At 40.2% G+C, this 17075-nt stretch overlaps 2 protein-coding genes across 3 annotated transcripts; both read right to left on the bottom strand.

Moving 5' to 3' along the window:
• Positions 1–3670: 3670 nt before the first annotated feature.
• Positions 3671–4799, bottom strand: LOC135073617 (cytochrome b-c1 complex subunit 8-like). The gene is made up of 2 exons (XM_063967777.1): positions 4560–4799; positions 3671–3839 (listed from the first exon to the last, which is right to left on the bottom strand). The coding sequence occupies exons 1-2, from the start codon at positions 4711–4713 to the stop codon at positions 3730–3732; spliced, it is 264 nt and encodes an 87-aa protein (XP_063823847.1). The 5' UTR covers positions 4714–4799; the 3' UTR covers positions 3671–3729.
• A 763-nt stretch (positions 4800–5562) lies between these two features.
• Positions 5563–16368, bottom strand: LOC135073265 (heat shock 70 kDa protein 4). Of its 2 annotated transcripts, none has more exons than XM_063967375.1 (15): positions 16070–16368; positions 15241–15481; positions 15001–15142; positions 14618–14754; positions 14383–14537; positions 13982–14184; positions 13236–13354; positions 11877–12023; positions 10590–10707; positions 10141–10472; positions 9463–9576; positions 8737–8946; positions 7862–8004; positions 7557–7725; positions 5563–7159 (listed from the first exon to the last, which is right to left on the bottom strand). In XM_063967375.1, exons 1-15 carry the CDS (start codon positions 16183–16185, stop codon positions 7013–7015), a joined length of 2493 nt encoding a protein of 830 aa, XP_063823445.1. In that variant the 5' UTR covers positions 16186–16368; the 3' UTR covers positions 5563–7012. The 2 variants fall into 2 exon arrangements, with proteins under 2 accessions (XP_063823445.1, XP_063823446.1); XM_063967376.1 differs by having other exon boundaries at positions 9463–9597; positions 10219–10472; positions 16070–16367.
• Between the last annotated feature and the right edge of the window lie 707 nt (positions 16369–17075).

Genomic DNA, 17075 nt, shown 5'->3' with positions numbered 1-17075 from the left:
AAAACAAAACAAAAAAAAAAAAACAAAAAAAAAAAAAAAAAAAAAAAAAAAGAACAAAAAAAAAATTATGTATATAGGATTCAATTTACTGTAAATTTATGTACATCGATATGGTCATTTTATCCTACCTCAATCCGCTCTCCTGATCACTTTCTTCTCTCCGTCCGATCCTTCCGTTCCGTTTTTTTCTTTCCTTAACCGTTTCCCCGTTTTTACTCGACGAATGGCAACACACAAGCCGTGTAAAGCCAACAAAAGAAAAAAAAAAAAAAAAAAAAAACAACTGAGTAGTGAGACTTGGTTTTTTGACAAGTATTGTTTTTGATGGGTTTGTATTACAGAACGCATGTATTGTGTACCTAATGGGATAACTGTTTAAAAACACGATTAGATACATTTTGCTCTATGGATAAAAATCTTAAAGTTACCTCTGATTTTTTAGCATTATACGACCGTGGTTTATAATAATAAATTCTATCAAATCACAATGATATCAGTATTTACCTCATTGATTTCCTGACTTGTTTAGATTTACAAAAACTAAATATTTATTATTAACTTTTAGATAATAATTTGAATGGCGCTTACGATGTTTAGTTACGAGCTCTTTGATGGACACAGATATATTATACAGATAATGTTTAAAAAATGGCACGCTCGTTTTCATACATTTCATTCTATTTATTTAACCTATCCATATTTATGTGCGGAAACGTCACAAAATCAGAATAAATTTTAATTTTTCCATCATGCATCATAAAAACTAAAAAGTCAAAAGTAAAATTTAAATAGTAAATATTTTTCATAAACAAGCTTTTGATGCTGTAAAAAGAATAAAATAAAACATAAATTCTTTCAAACCCATCAACTTATTACTTTACTCAATTTAAAGATTAAAAACTTGTCGCGGGATTTACTAGTGTAAAAAATACATTAATTACGTAACTTGATTTTGCTAAAAGTCTGATCAGAGAAAATCAAATAGGTAAATTATACATTATTTCTTTATTATTATGTATGATGTACTGTCTTAGGTACGATACAACTACGGATTAAGATCGTTTAGTCGACGCAGCGTTGAAATTGTACAGATAAATGCAGTTTGCGCACTCACTACGCGACGTCAAGCAATAAAAACCTAAAATTCGAACGCCAACTTTTTGCTACAACGCTCTTAATGAATAAAATCAAAGATAAAGGGAGGACAAATGAATGTGGCTGACAGCAATGACAGCGTAACGTGAACTATATGTATAGCCTGACCAGCCCCCCTAGACAAAACGCACTTTTTGATCGAATCGAAAATCGAATCCGTCAAATTCCATACAAAAAAGGGGCTTTTCGACCACTTTTCGACTGGTTTGCGATTATAATGGCACTTTGTCTAGACCCACAGGAACATAAAAACCCTGGCATAGAGGCGCGTCAATTGCATTTGATAGTGCAACACTGAGTACAGTCGTACCTGTGTTAAATTAATAGGCTAACTTTATGTATCAGGATTCAGGATTACGGGCTAATTTTATATTTTCATGAATTAACGAAAAAATATTATTATAGGTAACCTGGTTTAAATAAATTAAATGAAAACATCAATCGAGCTAGTAGGATTTATTTTATTATTCATCAATAATCAAATTCAGAACTTGAATATTCAACTGCAATGTCTGCTCATGAACGCTTCAAACTCGGTACTTCTTTTCAATTCCATAAAATTCAACACTTAGAAAGTGACAAAAAACTTTAAAATAGGTAGTTGAAACAAACCACAGCTAATTTTCATAGTGGACTGTACTATACGATAAACATGTCAGTCAATTTGACACCCTTGTCGGAAAAATTATTCAATGAAAATATTGTCCGAACCCTTAGTATTTCTCTTCGACAAATCCTTTAACACATTGTGAACCATTTTTCTTTCACGACTATGAAAAGATTTTAGCAATTTAAATTCACAAAATCAATTGCGCACATTTAAAATAAAGTTTGTTTACACTTTGACAGCAAAAGACTGACATGCAAGGTGACATGACAATGAAGTTTTCAGTTATAGATGACCCAAGCTGAACTGTCCCACCAAACTCAATGACAGGGGGGCGCTACCATCGTTCAACTATATGGTTTCCAACATGGCAAAAATCGGAAACAGAGCGATCCGGTATTGACGGTGGCGCCCCACTGTCAATGTCATGCATAGGACAGTTCAGTATTTTGGAACTATACTGTTGCCATTAAAAGAAATTAGTACCATTAGTTTTCCGCAACATGGCGAGGGTTTTTATGTTCCTGGTCAGGCTATACATCTCCTCAGCTAGATTGACAGATTTGCTTAGAACTTCTAAGTTAGAAGTGGCGCCCTCCAAATGAATATAGACAGAAATTGTCTCATAGTTACGGTATAGGTACTTTTGTTTGTGTATGTAATATTGCGAGCAAGACAAGGTGGATTTATATTTATCTGATGTGTCGTGACGTGACGCGCCAGAACTGTATCGGTTCCATACATAAGCCATCACAACACAACACGTTACGCACTAGTGTGAACGTTACCATCCTACTAATCCCAACTAATATTATAAATGCGAAAGTAACTCTGTCTGTCTGTCTGTCTGTTACGCTTTACATAAGCCATCACAACACAACACGTTACGCACTAGTGTGAACGTTACCATCCTACTAATCCCAACTATATAATATTATAAATGCGAAAGTAACTCTGTCTGTCTGTCTGTTACGCTTTCCCGCTTAAACCTCGCAACCGATTTTGATGAAATTTGGCATAGAGATAGTTTGAGTCCCGGGAAAGAACATAGGATAGTTTTTATCCCGGTTTTTGAAACAGGGACGCGCGCGATAAAGTTTTTCTGTGACAGACAAAATTCCACGCGGGCGAAGCCGCGGGCGGAAAGCTAGTATTATAATAATATAAACGCGAAAGTTTGTATTGATGATGGATGGATGTTTGTTACTCTTTCACGCAAAAACTACTGAATGGATTTTAATGAAACTTTACAATAATATAGCTTATACATCAGAATAACACATAGGCTACAATTTATAAACATATTGTTCGAAATACTAATCCTGCGCAGACGAAGTCGCGGGCACCAGCTAGTACTAAATGTATGAAACCGATACCGTTCTGACGCGTCACGTCACGACACATCAGACAAATATAAAACCACCTTTACAAGTGATGTTGTTTCAAGATCGCTTGAAAAATGTATAGATAGTACAGAGGGCGCGTCTACACCATATTCGCAATAAAACAAAATGTACCTACTAACTACCATGCATGAAACAAAACTAGATACTGGTCTGGTCATTTCTGCGCCCCTCCAGGGTCTGCGCCCTGTGCCTGGGCACCGCTGGCACCGCCCTAGTTACGGCACTGCGTCCAGCACGTCTAACTGGAACCTGAGCCCCGATTACGGTAATTTTTAACGTCAACAATCCAGACACGCTTCTCGATTCTGCGATACGATTGGTCAAAACAGCTGACGTACGCTGTTGAACGACCAATCGTATCGCAGAATCGAGAAGCGTGTCTGGAGCGTGTCTGGATTGGAGACGTTAAAAATTACCGTAATCGGGGCTCTGTATGACTGGAGCAAACTTTTTGCACAAAAGTAGAGTATAATAGTGGCGGACTTAATAATAAATAACGTAGTAATAGAACTAACAATTTATTTATTTAAATAAACAAAGCTTAATATGTAGTTCAATCAATTATTTAGCTTCTGGGTCTTCTTCGAACATAAAGTCTCGAGGATTCTTTCTTTTAGACAAATAGTGAGCTTCTTCCGCGGCTTTGTAAACCAAGTACCCCACCACGAAAGCTAAAAAAAAAACATTTTCATTATTATATGTCATACTAAAAGCTAATTAGCTTTAAATAACAAGTCATTCTTTCATTCATTGTGCCAAATTAATTACTAAAGCTAAGCGTCCACTTGTCGATATCGTACGCAACGGACGCATCGTAGGTACAAAACGGATAAATGTTTTACAGTGCGTCCACTGTACCGGCAGCGTACGGATTACCGACGGTGAGTACCAGCATACGGATTGACGATGCCAGTTCAGTTCATTCAGATTTTCATAGTGAACGCACATGTGGACTCTGTGAGACTGGAGGAAAGCGATGAAGAACAATGCAAAGCGAGCGCCGGACTGCGTCCACTGATCGGCATTACGTATGACGTCATCGGCAGGCATCGCAAGTTGCCTCTCGGAGCATAGGTGTCGGCATTGTCGATTGTTGTCGATGTGCGATGCGTACGATGCGGACGGTATACGAGTTTCTATAAAAATAATACTACGATCCGTTGCGTGCGATACGTCCGATGCGTACGATACGGACATGTGGACGCTTAGCTTTAAACAGCCAGTCCATAACTGCGTGATACGATTTTGGTCTGGCGATCTTCGTATATGCAATGTTTTAACATATTTTAACTGAAACTTCCTCAAGAGAACAAAATCGCTCTAAGAGTAGGTTGGGGGGAAGCACAGCCGTCTGAACCTAGATTCAGAATTAAAAATCCCATTAAACTTACGCGGGACTACGACAAAAACACATTCTCGAAATCTTCGAAAACAATTTGGAATTCCGTAAGAAAAGGCTCCAGCAAACGGTTTCTGTTCATGAGGAGATATTTTGTAGGCGATTATGCCACGAATTGTAGCAAGTTCACCAAAATGTTTGCCCATTTTAGTATTCTACAAAATCAATTTATTAGTAAATTCAATTGACAACAACAGACAACAATGAGAATAAAACAAAAAACTGCTGGTGACAAAAAACTTTCTTTCACTGTCACGTGCGTCACGGAGAAGCGTCCACAGAAGAGAGAGACGCTAGCGTGCACCTCTTTACTTTACACGTCATGGACTTGGGTGTACGGCGACATAAATCACCCGTGTGCGCGGCCCTTATAAGCATTTTTTTATTAACCTACTTCAAAAAAAGGAGGAGGGAGGAGGTTCTCTATGTTGCCACTAGCTGACTGCTCGAGAGTATTGGTCGCGCAACGAGAGTTGAGGTAGGTAATGGTTGAGGCCACCAACACAATATCGGTAGTCCGACAGACTACAAGCGCTTTCTGTCTCGCTTGCACACATTCGTTAATATTTAGCAAGAGCAAGGTAGCTTGTGTATTCATTAAATGTAGTTTGAATGTGAACACACATTCACATTGAGAGGTATAGTTCCAAAATACTAGACTGTCCTATCGATGACATTGACAGTGGGGCGCCACCGTCAATACCGGATCGCTGGTTCCGATTTTTGCCATGTTGGAAACCATATAGTTGAACGATGGTAGCGCCCCCCTGTCATTGAGTTTGGTGGGACAGTTCAGCGTGGGTCATCTATAATAGGTTCGCCTCAACACCAATCAAGATTTCATTACATTCCACATTTCTCTCTCTGCTCAGCTTCTTTCAATGGAAATGTATTGAGTGGGAAAGCGCAGAGGAGAGGTCGGGCGGCCGAGAGCATCTCCTCTCCTCTCCGCTTTGGTGGAAACCGGACCTAATAAATAAAAATGAAAAACGAAATGCATTGTTAAATCATTCATTTACTAAGCTTTTAACATTAAAAATGCGCAAGTAACATATTATTAAAATGGTCGAACCATTTTATTTGTAAATGTACAAAAATAGGCCAAATAAACCTAGTACAATGATTAGAATAAATTTAATGGAATCTGAAAATAAATTCACGCCAGAAGTGGAATCCTTGTTCTTGTAAAGCCCGCGCCACAGAACAGAAATAGCTGAGATTACACGTTATTGAAGATTTTACGATTCTAATAATGTAATTCATATAAATTGTATTGTTAATATTCTATAAATCAATCACACACCAATTTCCAATACTGTGCACTTGCGAAGCCAATAAGATCTATCAGTTCATAATGTAACTGTTTGATAAAAAAATTTGGTAATTATGAAGTAAATAAGTGAAAATGAATTAATATTGCAACAATAATCCGGGAAGTTAAATCATAATTTATTCAAAAATTGCCGGGAATACATGGCACTATTTTTAACGATTTCGTGGGCAGTAGAACTTCTAAACAACAGTATACGCACATACTAGGGTTTTTACCATGGTTAAGGAGGGAAGTCGGTAGTTTGATGTTTGGATCGAATACAACATCTTAAGAAATCTTAGTTTTAAGCACGAATAAAACATGAAATGAGAATAAATTCCCAGGAAAATAGCATTTAGATCATAAATAGCAGCTAAAGATAAAATGCAGAACATTGAGTACACAATTTTGCAGAAAATATTTAAATGCAGACAAGTATTTAATGAATTTATTTTTCAAATTGCGTAGCTTACCTCGTTAAGTTACGCAATGTTTTCTCGAAGTTCGATATAATATGTAAATCAAGAGACAAATTTATGGTTTAACAACGCCCTGGAGTAGTAATTAATTTGCTAATAATCCAGTGACTAAATTCAATTGATTTATCACATTTCAGGGAACCTGCGTATTGCAGTAAAATGCACTAAGCATATATACATTTATAAATTTTAACAAAATATGAACACGTTACATACATAATATTGTGTTAAATTAATACTAGTCTGGGTTACGTCAAAATAAGAAATGCGCGACTAATATTTATTCCTATAAATAATCAAGTTATTTCAGCTGGAAATAAAAAGAAAGTAAGGCTGTAACACACGAAATATGACCGGCCATACTGTCATCTGAATTAAAAATAAATATTATCTATATTTTAACAGTGCTCAAAAACGAGCAGACATTTCACATCAAGACTAAATAACAATAAAACAGATGAAATCAATTACAGAATAGTGCAAGTGGGGCAACGTTTCGTGTGAACCACAAACAATATGGGACAACGGCGTGTCGCGCTAACAAACATTGTTCTATCGGCCGCAAGGGGGTACCGTATCGAGTGATGTGCAAAACGAGCATGAGAGTTGACGCTAGTGGTGTAGTTATTAATTATTTAGTCTCATATGTGCGGATCACTCCACGTCCATGTGCTCGGGCGCCGGCGGCTCCGACGGCGCGGCGCCGGGCTGCCCGTCGCCCGCCGTGGGGTTGCTGGGCGGCGGCGTCTTCTCCTTCGGCTTCGGCTTGTTTAGGATAGGGTTCACGGTGTTCTCAAGATTCTGAAATCAAAAGTCGAATAACATGGAATTCCTACAACTGACCCAATCTTCAAGATGCGAGTCAAAAATTATCTTCGGGACAGTGTGTATAAAAAAGTGACTTTACCAAATGGCTATAGAACTGGATGATGACTAAGGCTTAATTTAAATATACTATTGCATCATACGCGTATTTCATCAGCGATACAGCGTAGGAGGAAAAGTTTAAGTAAAATTTTATTTGAGCTGTGATTTTGCAAAAAAGGAAAGAAAACCGCCGTACAACGTTATCTGTAGTTTCGAATGTTGCTATCCCCTTCACGCAAAGCGAGATGCCAGCATGAGACAGTGAGTACGTAAACAAGCATTTCGGAACTTTCGGAGCATCCCTAAATCCCTATAGAACTAGATTGCTTACCTGGCGCTCCTGGCGGATCTGGTGCGTGGTGTGCGGCGGCGGCTGGTGGCGCGGCGCGTGCGCGAGCGCCTGGCGCGCGCTCTCGAGCCAGTTGAGCGCGTTCTTGGACGCCTCCGCCACCTTCTGGATGTCGGCCTCGGCCAAGTGCGCGTACTTCGCGTCGCCCGACCTGCGTAGTTTGAGAATAATGGTCTTTATACCTTCCTGAAGCGACCGCGCACTTGCTACCGAAACTTAGATGCGCATTTGTTTATTTATTACGAAGTAAATTAATATTACGACTTTGATCTCATTTTTTTACTTACTTGTAAAGGTCAACGGCTTTATTAGCTAGTTGAACAGCGAGAGCTAGGTCGTCTAATGCGCCTGGCCGTAGTTCGAATTCGAGGCGCCTCTGTTTTATCGGCTCGCCTTCAGTCCGAAGCTCGGTCAGCTTGTCGCTGTATACCTAAAAAAATACAATGGATATCGATTCACATTTACACATGTAAAGCTCACTCGCTTTCGTGAATTGCAATTACTATAATCAAAATCATTACGGTGTGACGTCATGATCTAATAGAAATTGGGATTTTCACTATTCACATTGACAACAAGAGAACGGCATACAATCTTCAACTTAATACGCGATCACACAAGAGTAAACCTTTGGGAAAATACTTAGGTAACTCAAATAAACTTTATGGCGGCTCGGAACATCGCACGAATCACTGCGCAGCACATTATTAGATATCAGGGGGCGTAGTGCGAGTTACATCAAACGCCTTCGATGTCGACTGCGTAAAAAAGTGACATTAAATGTATGACGGATTGTACAGCGCCCCTAGCGGAAACTTTTAAGAACTAAAATCTTTGTATATTTTTTTAACGCGCTCGCTAGTGACGTCGTTTGAAAACTGATAAACTCACACTAAGCGCTCCTGCACACGACGCCGCCACCGCGCCGCCGCCGCGCCCCTACACTGTTCATACGCGCCGCGTAAAGACCGCCGCCGCGCCGTCAAAGCATAATTTCACCGGTCCGGCTTTGACGGCGCGGCGGCGGCGCGGCAGCGGGCTTCACGCGGCGCGTATAAACAGTGCAAAGGCGCAGGGGCGGCGCGGCGGCGGCGTCGTGTGCAGGAGCGCTAAGCCCTCAGCACTAGTACCCGAGCCGCCATTATGTTCGCATCGACTGTACCTGTCTGTTCTGGTCCTCGCCCTCGTCGTAGAGCCACTGCTCCAGCGCGTCGAGCTGGCCGACCAGCTTGCCGCGCTGCTCGTCGGCCACGAAGTCGTGCAGCGTCTCGCCCTCCGACAGCTTGCCGCGTAGCTCGTACACGTACTCCTCCAGCGCGTTGCGCGCGTCCGCACGCTCCTTCTCCTGTCTGTCCTGAGCTTGCATTTTACCCTAAAACATATCATTAAGGTTAACGACGTCAATCACATGTCACAGAAACTAAAGGGAGATGTGACAAGGGGGCGGGGCCAGTGTCGCAGCAATATGCCCAAAAACAGAACACTTTGCTCGCGACAGCAGCGACGTCTAAGTGTAAACAGTTTACATTGCTTGCATAGTACTAAAGATTATTCAAACGTCGAGTACTGATACCGCAGTGGACAATGAGCACATTCAAACTGACAGAATATATTCAATCGGACGTCACTGCGTATGTAGTGGTGCTGTACGTACGTACATTACTTGCAACCTGGTATGCGAACGAATAGTTGCACTCAATGCATGAGTGCATGACACATATTCTGCGCGACGTGTTGTTTTTATTTTGATTACTTTGTGTGTGAATTTCTAATGTGACACTGGGTTTCGAATTCAGCGCATTAGTTGGCATCTCTCTAGATCTCTATGACGTCAATATTCCATTGTTTTGGTTTGTAATACTTCTCAAAACTAAATAGTAATAGATACCTCTTGCTCCATATAGCTGTTCAGCTCCTGCTGGGAATATCCATGAGTGCGCGCCTCTATCGGCAATTCCACAGTTTTAACTATAACCTTTTTGGACTTATCTTTGGACTTATCCTTTTTGTCATCGGCATTATCCTGAAAATAAAAGAGAACAGTTCACATCTCAAATGGTCACCGATTTCCCCACCACCGCGATAGCTTGGAAAATATGTACAATAATAAAACTAATTTATCTTAGCATAAAAGGCACTCTTCATTTCCAAGCACTGCGGTGACCCATTTGCACCTACATGAGACACCACATGCAAGTTTCTTTAATGTTTGTCATTACAGAAACTACATCCTCCAAACTGGTTTGCTTGTCCAATCATAAAAAAACCAATTACTGCAGGATTAACAAAACATGCGTGGACACAGAGACAAGAACTATAAACGAAAATTGGTTCAAAAAGCGAGTAAACAGACTGTTGAAGGCGAGAAAAGTCTCAAGAAAACAAAATGTGCAAATGGGACCTCAAGAAATGAGGATGGGGAACATGGAAGTGTGATATCTGCTGCCGCGGGTTTCGAAAGCAACGCTAGAGAACAAGTAAAGTATCGTGAGATTCAAATAAGTAGCAACTGGTTGTGGCAGCAGACATCACGAGGTCACTCGACACACGCGCTACCGACACATACCCCGCTGAACCACTGGCCTACTCTCTGTGTCCACGACTGTTTTTGTTGCGGCTCGCCCTTCATTTCGTCCTCTCTCACCTCTTGGTTATCGGGCCCGTTTTGAGGTTGCTCTTGGCTGCCGTTGGTCTCCATGGGCGCCTCCTGGCTACTAGTTACGTTCTCATTGGAGTTCTCCATTTCGACATTGTCGTTTTGGGCGGCGTCTTGTTTCTTTTCAACGAGAGACGCGGAAGCGACCGTAATGATTCCGTGAATGTTCACGCGGACTTTGAGCTTCACCTTCTGAGACTCTCCTTCTGCTGTTGGTTGCACATCCTTTATGTGCCACTGACCTGTTATGAACAATGTTACATATTATTATATTTAAGTGTAAGTGATGGATATGAGATACGACTTTGATAACTACAGGTGATGTTAGAAATAGCAGTCAATGATTTAATAAGACTTACCAATAAATGTTTCCGGGTATGGTACTTGATCGGAATAATAGGCGCTAACAGTGAAGGGTTCTTTTCTGTAGAATGTAAGCATCTTCGAAAATGGTGCTGCATGGAAAGCAGGGAACACCTAGAAAAAGGAAAAAAATTATAAAGCATTAATTTTTCGTTGTTATAGTGTGATATTTTGCAAATTACTAATAATAATTAGGGAGTGACTCCGCTGCCGGCGCCGGTTCCCAATAATAGTATCGCCAGTAGGAACCGGCGGTGATACCACGCGATGTGATTGACTTGTTAAATTTACCTGCAAATGTAGCAGTATTGAAGTAAGGACGGCAACCGAATCAGGTTACCGAATGAGCGACCGGCGCCGGCAGCAGAGGCACTTCCTAATAATTAAGTTACAAACATAGCTAAGACTGCAGTGAATTGGTTCCCAAACTAATTTGAGACGCGCCCCCTTTCGACCACACAAAATGACGCCCCCTCGCCTCCAGTCAAGACTATTTATTGGTCGTATCGAGCAGTCTGGAATGCATTCTCTCAGCGATCGCAGGATTTTTATACTTAAGTACACAGATTATTATTAAATTGTTAATATTTGCATGCCATTTATAGTAAGGTAAAACATGAGCAGTTATTATTATCTATCTACTCTACTATAGCAGGGTTTCCCAATTTTTTTTTGCCAAGGAACCCTAATTGATTATACTTTTCCTAGCGGAACCCCCGTACTACTCCGCCCGCACGCCCTGCCCCTCCCTTGTGCGTAAACAAGTCGGTGCGAGCGAACAACGTCGGTCACGAAACGTGGGATAATATTTTTTACGGAACCCTTGCGGCCTTTCCACGGAACCCCAGGGTTCCGCGGACCACCATTCGGGAACCGCTGTACTATAGTATATCACCATGTTTTAAGCAAATAAATTTATTTGATTTGATGGCCCGCGCCCCCCTTTATAGGTCTTTGCGCCCCCCTTGGTTATTTTTGACATGACATTGACAGATATGTCAAAATCCACCAATCATGCAGCATTTGGACCTCGCGTCTACGTATTGCCATCTGGCGGATTTTTCACCCTCAAACCCTCATTGACATCACACTACAGCATTGGTCCCTAGGGGGGCGCAAAGACCTTTAAAGGGAAAGACTAATGCCCGTTTTCACCATCAATCCCTAATTTTTAAGTTATCCCTATGGAAAACAAATTCCTGTTATGTGTTACCATAGGGGTCACTTAAAAATTAGGGAATGATTGTGAAAACGGGCATAAAAGACCTAAAAGAGCTCATTACCTCCATGTCGCCGTCCTCGCCGCGCGCGGCGTCCCAGGCCAGGCGCACGGCGTAGGGCTGCGCGTCCGTCACGCTGAACTCGCGCACGCGCACCGCCGGGCTCAGCATGGCGCACTGCAGCGCGCAGCCCCGCGACACCGACTCGTCCTGCAACGCGACCGGACATAGTACTACCACAGAATAATAATAAGTACTACCAGGCCTGTTCATCTCCGCGAGTTTACATCGAAAACAAAACACGCACGATGGCCCACCTACAGGATACTATTCGACAAGGCCTCACATACGAGCGAACATTGACTCACGCACGCGTATTCTTGTGTATGATGGAAGAAAATAAAGAAAATGGTGTACTAAATACTGTGCAGTATTTAACTGCCTAAATAATAATAAAAACAGAATGTACTTTTTTAAGTTGCCTCAAGACACTGAGAGGTAAACTTCTGTACGTAGTACTTATTATTATTCTGTGGTACTACGTACAGAAGATTTTCTTCGCGAAGGTATTTAAAAAAATGTATGCTTAATGTCGTTAACAATATGGTGTAATTTAGCTTGTCTTAAGAGTCGAGCACCATTTTGTTGACAAACGTCAGTGATCGGTACTGCGCCGAAGCGATAGGGCTGACTTCGGTAAAATGATGTGTGACGTGAGGTGCCAAACAGCGGAAAATGACGGAGGAAATACATGAATAAGCATGAATTATATTTTGTGTTTCTATTATTATTCAGGCAGTTAAAAATACTGCACAGTATTAATTACACCGCCGTTTTTACATATAGTTTATTGTCTTTACAATGCAAATGGGTGAAGAATACACGTGCGTGCGTCAATACTCGTTCGTGATTGTCCTGTCGAATAAGTATCTCAGGAGGGGTATTCGCGCGTTTTGTTTTCGATGCAAACTCGCGGAGATGAACAGGCCTGGTACTACTTATGCGGTAATCATCATTCATCAGGAGAATGACTGTCTGATTCATCATCATCATTTCAGCCACAGGACGTCCACTGCTGAACATAGCCCTCCCCCAATGATTTCCGTAAACGGTAGAGCTAAAACTGTCTAATTCACGAGAGGCAAATAGAAAATTGGCCTATAGTCACATAGCTTGGGGAGGCCCAAATAAAATGTTCGCACAATACTCGTCTTTTACAAATTATCCTGTTAACTAATTCATAAATATTGAATAAAAAGTTGTAGCCAAAGTCAGAAGAAATTAGTACTGCACCTAATTTGCGACCGTGATGACTTAAGTGTTCAAACAAATTAAAGAATGAGGGGTGGCTGGAGTAATGCATCAATGCTATGCTTTGAACATGTAAAATACACAAATAATCTTATTTTTTTATCATCATACCTGGTTCAAAGTAGTAGAAGCTTGCTTTCCAAAAACTTGCTCAATCAATCCTTTCACAGCAGGAATTCTAGTAGATCCACCAACTATTTCCACTGAGTAGATATCCTCAGGTCGGAGCTCTGAAATAGGATTGCATTGTAATTGTTACAGATGGAAATAACTACCTATTACAATGAGCATATTTTTGGCTGCATATAAGGAAAGGACGCGACGTCAGCACTGCTTAAATTCGGCGTTCGGTAGTCGCGTCGCGACGACACTAAGGCCTTGTTCAGATATGCGCGATAACCGTGCGTTTTCTGGGCGGTTCTCATAGTCGCGGCACTGAGGTGATAGCCGTGTAGTTACGTTACTAGTTTACTAGTGTCTGAACAAGGCCTAAGTCAGCGCCGCGTCAAAGTTGCGCTGGCTCGAAAGACACCAGTGTGTGAAGTCTCTTAACTAGTATTTCCCAAAGTGGGCGATAACGCCCCCTTGTGGGCGCTGCAGGCTTAAAGGGGGGCGGTAAGAGACCCAGAAAAAAAATCGGGACGTTGTGTAGAGGCTTGGGAGGTGTCATCTTCTAGGAGGACTCTTAGACATCGACTGAGCTCGACTCTTGACTACAAAAATGGGGGGCGCTAAAAAATAATTTATTCTCAAAGTGGGCAGTAGACTAAATAAGTTTGGGAACCACTGCTCTAAACTATTCGTAACTCTATGTAGACTCCAATCAACAACATGTTAATTCCAAATAGCAAACTTACTAGCATTGTGGAGTATCGCCCGCAAAGTCCTCTCCACCTTGGTGAAGGTGTCGGCAGAGATCTGCTCCATCTGCGAGCGCTGCAAGTCGCCGGACACGTCGCGCTCCTCCATGAAGCACTCGATGTTGAGCGGCAGGCGCGTGCTGTTCGCAGACATCTGCTTCTTCAACTTCTCCACCTCTTGCAGCAGGCGCAGGTAGGCTCTGAAAACAATTCCTTGGTTAATTTTATCATGAAGCCATCTTGGGTAACTTTAAACTTCAAAGTTGTCCTGTCATTCAAACATTGTATTTCTGTACCATTTATTTCTTTTTCCTTCTTTTGCATGCACTGTATTAAGTCACTCTAGAGACAATGAGGATTGATGTGTCACCATAAAATAGAAATCATATAAGTCTTACCTCTGGTTTTTCTTAGGATCCAACTTGTATCTGGACACAAAATCTTGGCAGAAGTACTCAGCAAGAGCACTGTCTATATCTCTGCCTCCACATTGTGAATCTGTGGCAGTGGCCAACACCCGCAATTTCCCTTTATTGAAAGCACATGCAGCTACCTAAAATAAGAGTCAAGATTCAGTACAATGCCTAAGATACAGTATTTTTTGATAGAGTAATAAAAATAATAACTTTTTACCTGCAGTGAGCTATGCCCAAAATCTACAAATACAACATTTCGGGGCTTTTCTTCAAGAGCAGGTAAATCCTGTTTATAAATGCCATATGTTAAAGCAGTGGCAGTAGTTTCATTCATTAAACGCAATACATTTAATCCTGAAAGAAAATAAAAATATCAGTCAAATATCATTCCATAATAGCAGTCAGCTGAAGTAAACTACATTTGATAGTGAATATGTAAAGTTAACAATGAGTAGCTTATTTCTATTGAACTATTGATCTTTTGTAAGTGAATCAAGGTTAAGGTTCATGGACACCTGAAACATTAAAATTGAAGTTTATGTTCATTTTAATGTTGAAATCTGAACTAAATGAAGGTTTGAATCTATTATAAAGTTTTACCAGCAATAGAAGCAGCATTTAAAAGAGCATTTCTTTCTGCATTTGTGAAGTAACTGGGCACTGATATGACACAGTCATTGATCTGAGTCTGCAGAGCTGTGGTTGCAGTATCTTTCAGTTTTGTAAACAGCATTGCAGTAATCTGAAAGACAGAGACACCATTGTTAGCAATAAACACAAACTACTTTAGATACTTACACAATTATCTAAAAAAAAAAAAATAAGATTTTGATATCTTACTTGTTCAGGACTGAAAACATTGTCTTCTCCAAGATAGTTTACTCTGATCCCAATACCACCATCCGCTCTTTGCTCTACTTTGAATGGGAAGTGCTTTAACTCTTTTTGCACTAGTGGATCTGAAAATTTTCTACCTAATAATCTTTTAAAACCAAAAACAGTATTTTTCATATTTGTGACCATTTGGTTTTTGGCAGCAACTCCCAATATTCGATTTTTTGGTGAAAATGCAACACATGACCTAAAATGCAAAAAATGGTTATTAATTTGTATTTTTTTTCATAAAATTCTGATAATAAGACAATTTTTAAGTTTATTATTTCCTAAAATTGAAGCATAACCCTTAAAAAGCACAAGTATTCTTACTATAATTTTGCATTTTTCCTATAGGAAACTTTTACTGAGAATGCACTCAAGCAACATTTACCATTATTTATATCATGCTATACTCAATGTAAAAATAGGTGTTTCTAATAATGTTTATAAATTTTTTCTAGTAACCTTTATGGATTCACACCTTTACAGATACAGATAGATTATCACCATAACCTAGTTTCATTACTCATAAAAATGTAAATAAGTAATGAAAGTACCAAGAACTATTGCAGTACTAGAGGGATTTATGTAACAATATTGGTTTCTTTCTCAATTTAAACTTATAATTATTGAATATTTGACTACAAATTGATGAATGACATGCAGTCTTAGTGAAGTACAAAGTGGGCAGTTGATGCCTAGCCTAAAATTCTGGCATCTGGAATTTAACTTAAATAAAGTTGTCTTACGGGTTCGAAGGTTGAGGGCTTGGAGATTATCAAAAAATACTTACGGAGTTCCTCGAAGGCTGTAATCATTGGCTATTGTCTCTATACCACCTGCTTTTGCTACAGCAACATAGCAAGATTCATTGCCAAAATCTATACCAATCACGGACATAGCAGCCATGATGATGGGAAATTTTTGTGAATTTCAGCTCTGGAATTTGTTAAATGTAATTTTCTCACGAAACGCGACAACAACACGTTGCTAGACAATCGCTCAATCAATCGCAATTCGCAATCGAACGCCGGCTGCCGCACTCGCTCGTACCCGAATTTTCTAGAACTACTAGTGTTGGGGCGTGCTTGCTTTGCTACAACAAAACAAACTGTCAAATCCATCAATTCCATAGACACGTCGTCAGTGTCTTTGCCTCAAAATCAAATCGATGGTCAATGGAGAAGGCAAGTGTTCCAAATGTACAAAATAGCCGTTTGTTGAAAAGCCTTGTGAGTGTGAGTTGTTGTGATAATTAAGTAAACTCGATTTTAGTACTAAACTACTCACTAAAACCTTAGTCGAATACAGCCGGGACTCCGGCGCGTTTTTTGCCCTAGGTAGGCTGGCTGCAGACCCGATGCGAACAAGAAATAGACCATTGAGTTATAATGTACTACGTACTAGAGAAGACATGTCAACTAGACTGTTTCTGGCACGCAAACAGGTCCATGGACCGAAATTCAATTAGTATGTGCCAGTGTTGGCAAAAAGTTAATCTGATTAATGATTAAAAATTAATGATTAAAATCATAATCAATTTTTTTTGATTATGATTAGTTAATCATTAATCAAAAATTTTGATTAAGATTAATTAATCATAATCATTAATCGTTAATTTGATTATTTGATTAACTATCTACTATTTTCATAAGAAAAGGGTTGGGAGTGTATGAAAAGGTTCCCGCGACTTATAAAATATCTAGCAAAGGGGGGATCTGGAGTTGTACTGTCGTTTTCCCAAAAAACTGCGTCAATTTTCACTACTCAAAACACTTATCGCACTAGTTTTGTTTCTC

Source organism: Ostrinia nubilalis, chromosome 7, assembly GCF_963855985.1.
Source record: "Ostrinia nubilalis chromosome 7, ilOstNubi1.1, whole genome shotgun sequence".
NCBI lineage: Eukaryota > Metazoa > Arthropoda > Insecta > Lepidoptera > Crambidae > Ostrinia > Ostrinia nubilalis.
The sequence above is the reverse complement of the archived record's forward strand: the minus strand, read 5'-3'. Positions and strand labels throughout refer to the sequence as shown.

What these genes read in the sequence shown, in the direction of transcription:
- LOC135073617 (XM_063967777.1), bottom strand. Translation starts at nt 4,713, where the DNA reads ATGGGCAAACATTTTGGTGAACTTGCTACAATTCGTGGCATAATCGCC. An exon ending in TGTTTTTGTCGTAGTCCCGC is followed by an intron (nt 3,840 to 4,559) that starts GTAAGTTTAATG and finishes TTTTTTTTTTAG; the next exon opens with CTTTCGTGGTGGGGTACTTG.
- LOC135073265 (XM_063967375.1), bottom strand. Translation starts at nt 16,185, where the DNA reads ATGGCTGCTATGTCCGTGATTGGTATAGATTTTGGCAATGAATCTTGC. An exon ending in TTGGGCATAGCTCACTGCAG is followed by an intron (nt 14,538 to 14,617) that starts GTAAAAAGTTAT and finishes CTCTTATTTTAG; the next exon opens with GTAGCTGCATGTGCTTTCAA. An exon ending in ATACCCGGAAACATTTATTG is followed by an intron (nt 10,473 to 10,589) that starts GTAAGTCTTATT and finishes TGTTCATAACAG; the next exon opens with GTCAGTGGCACATAAAGGAT.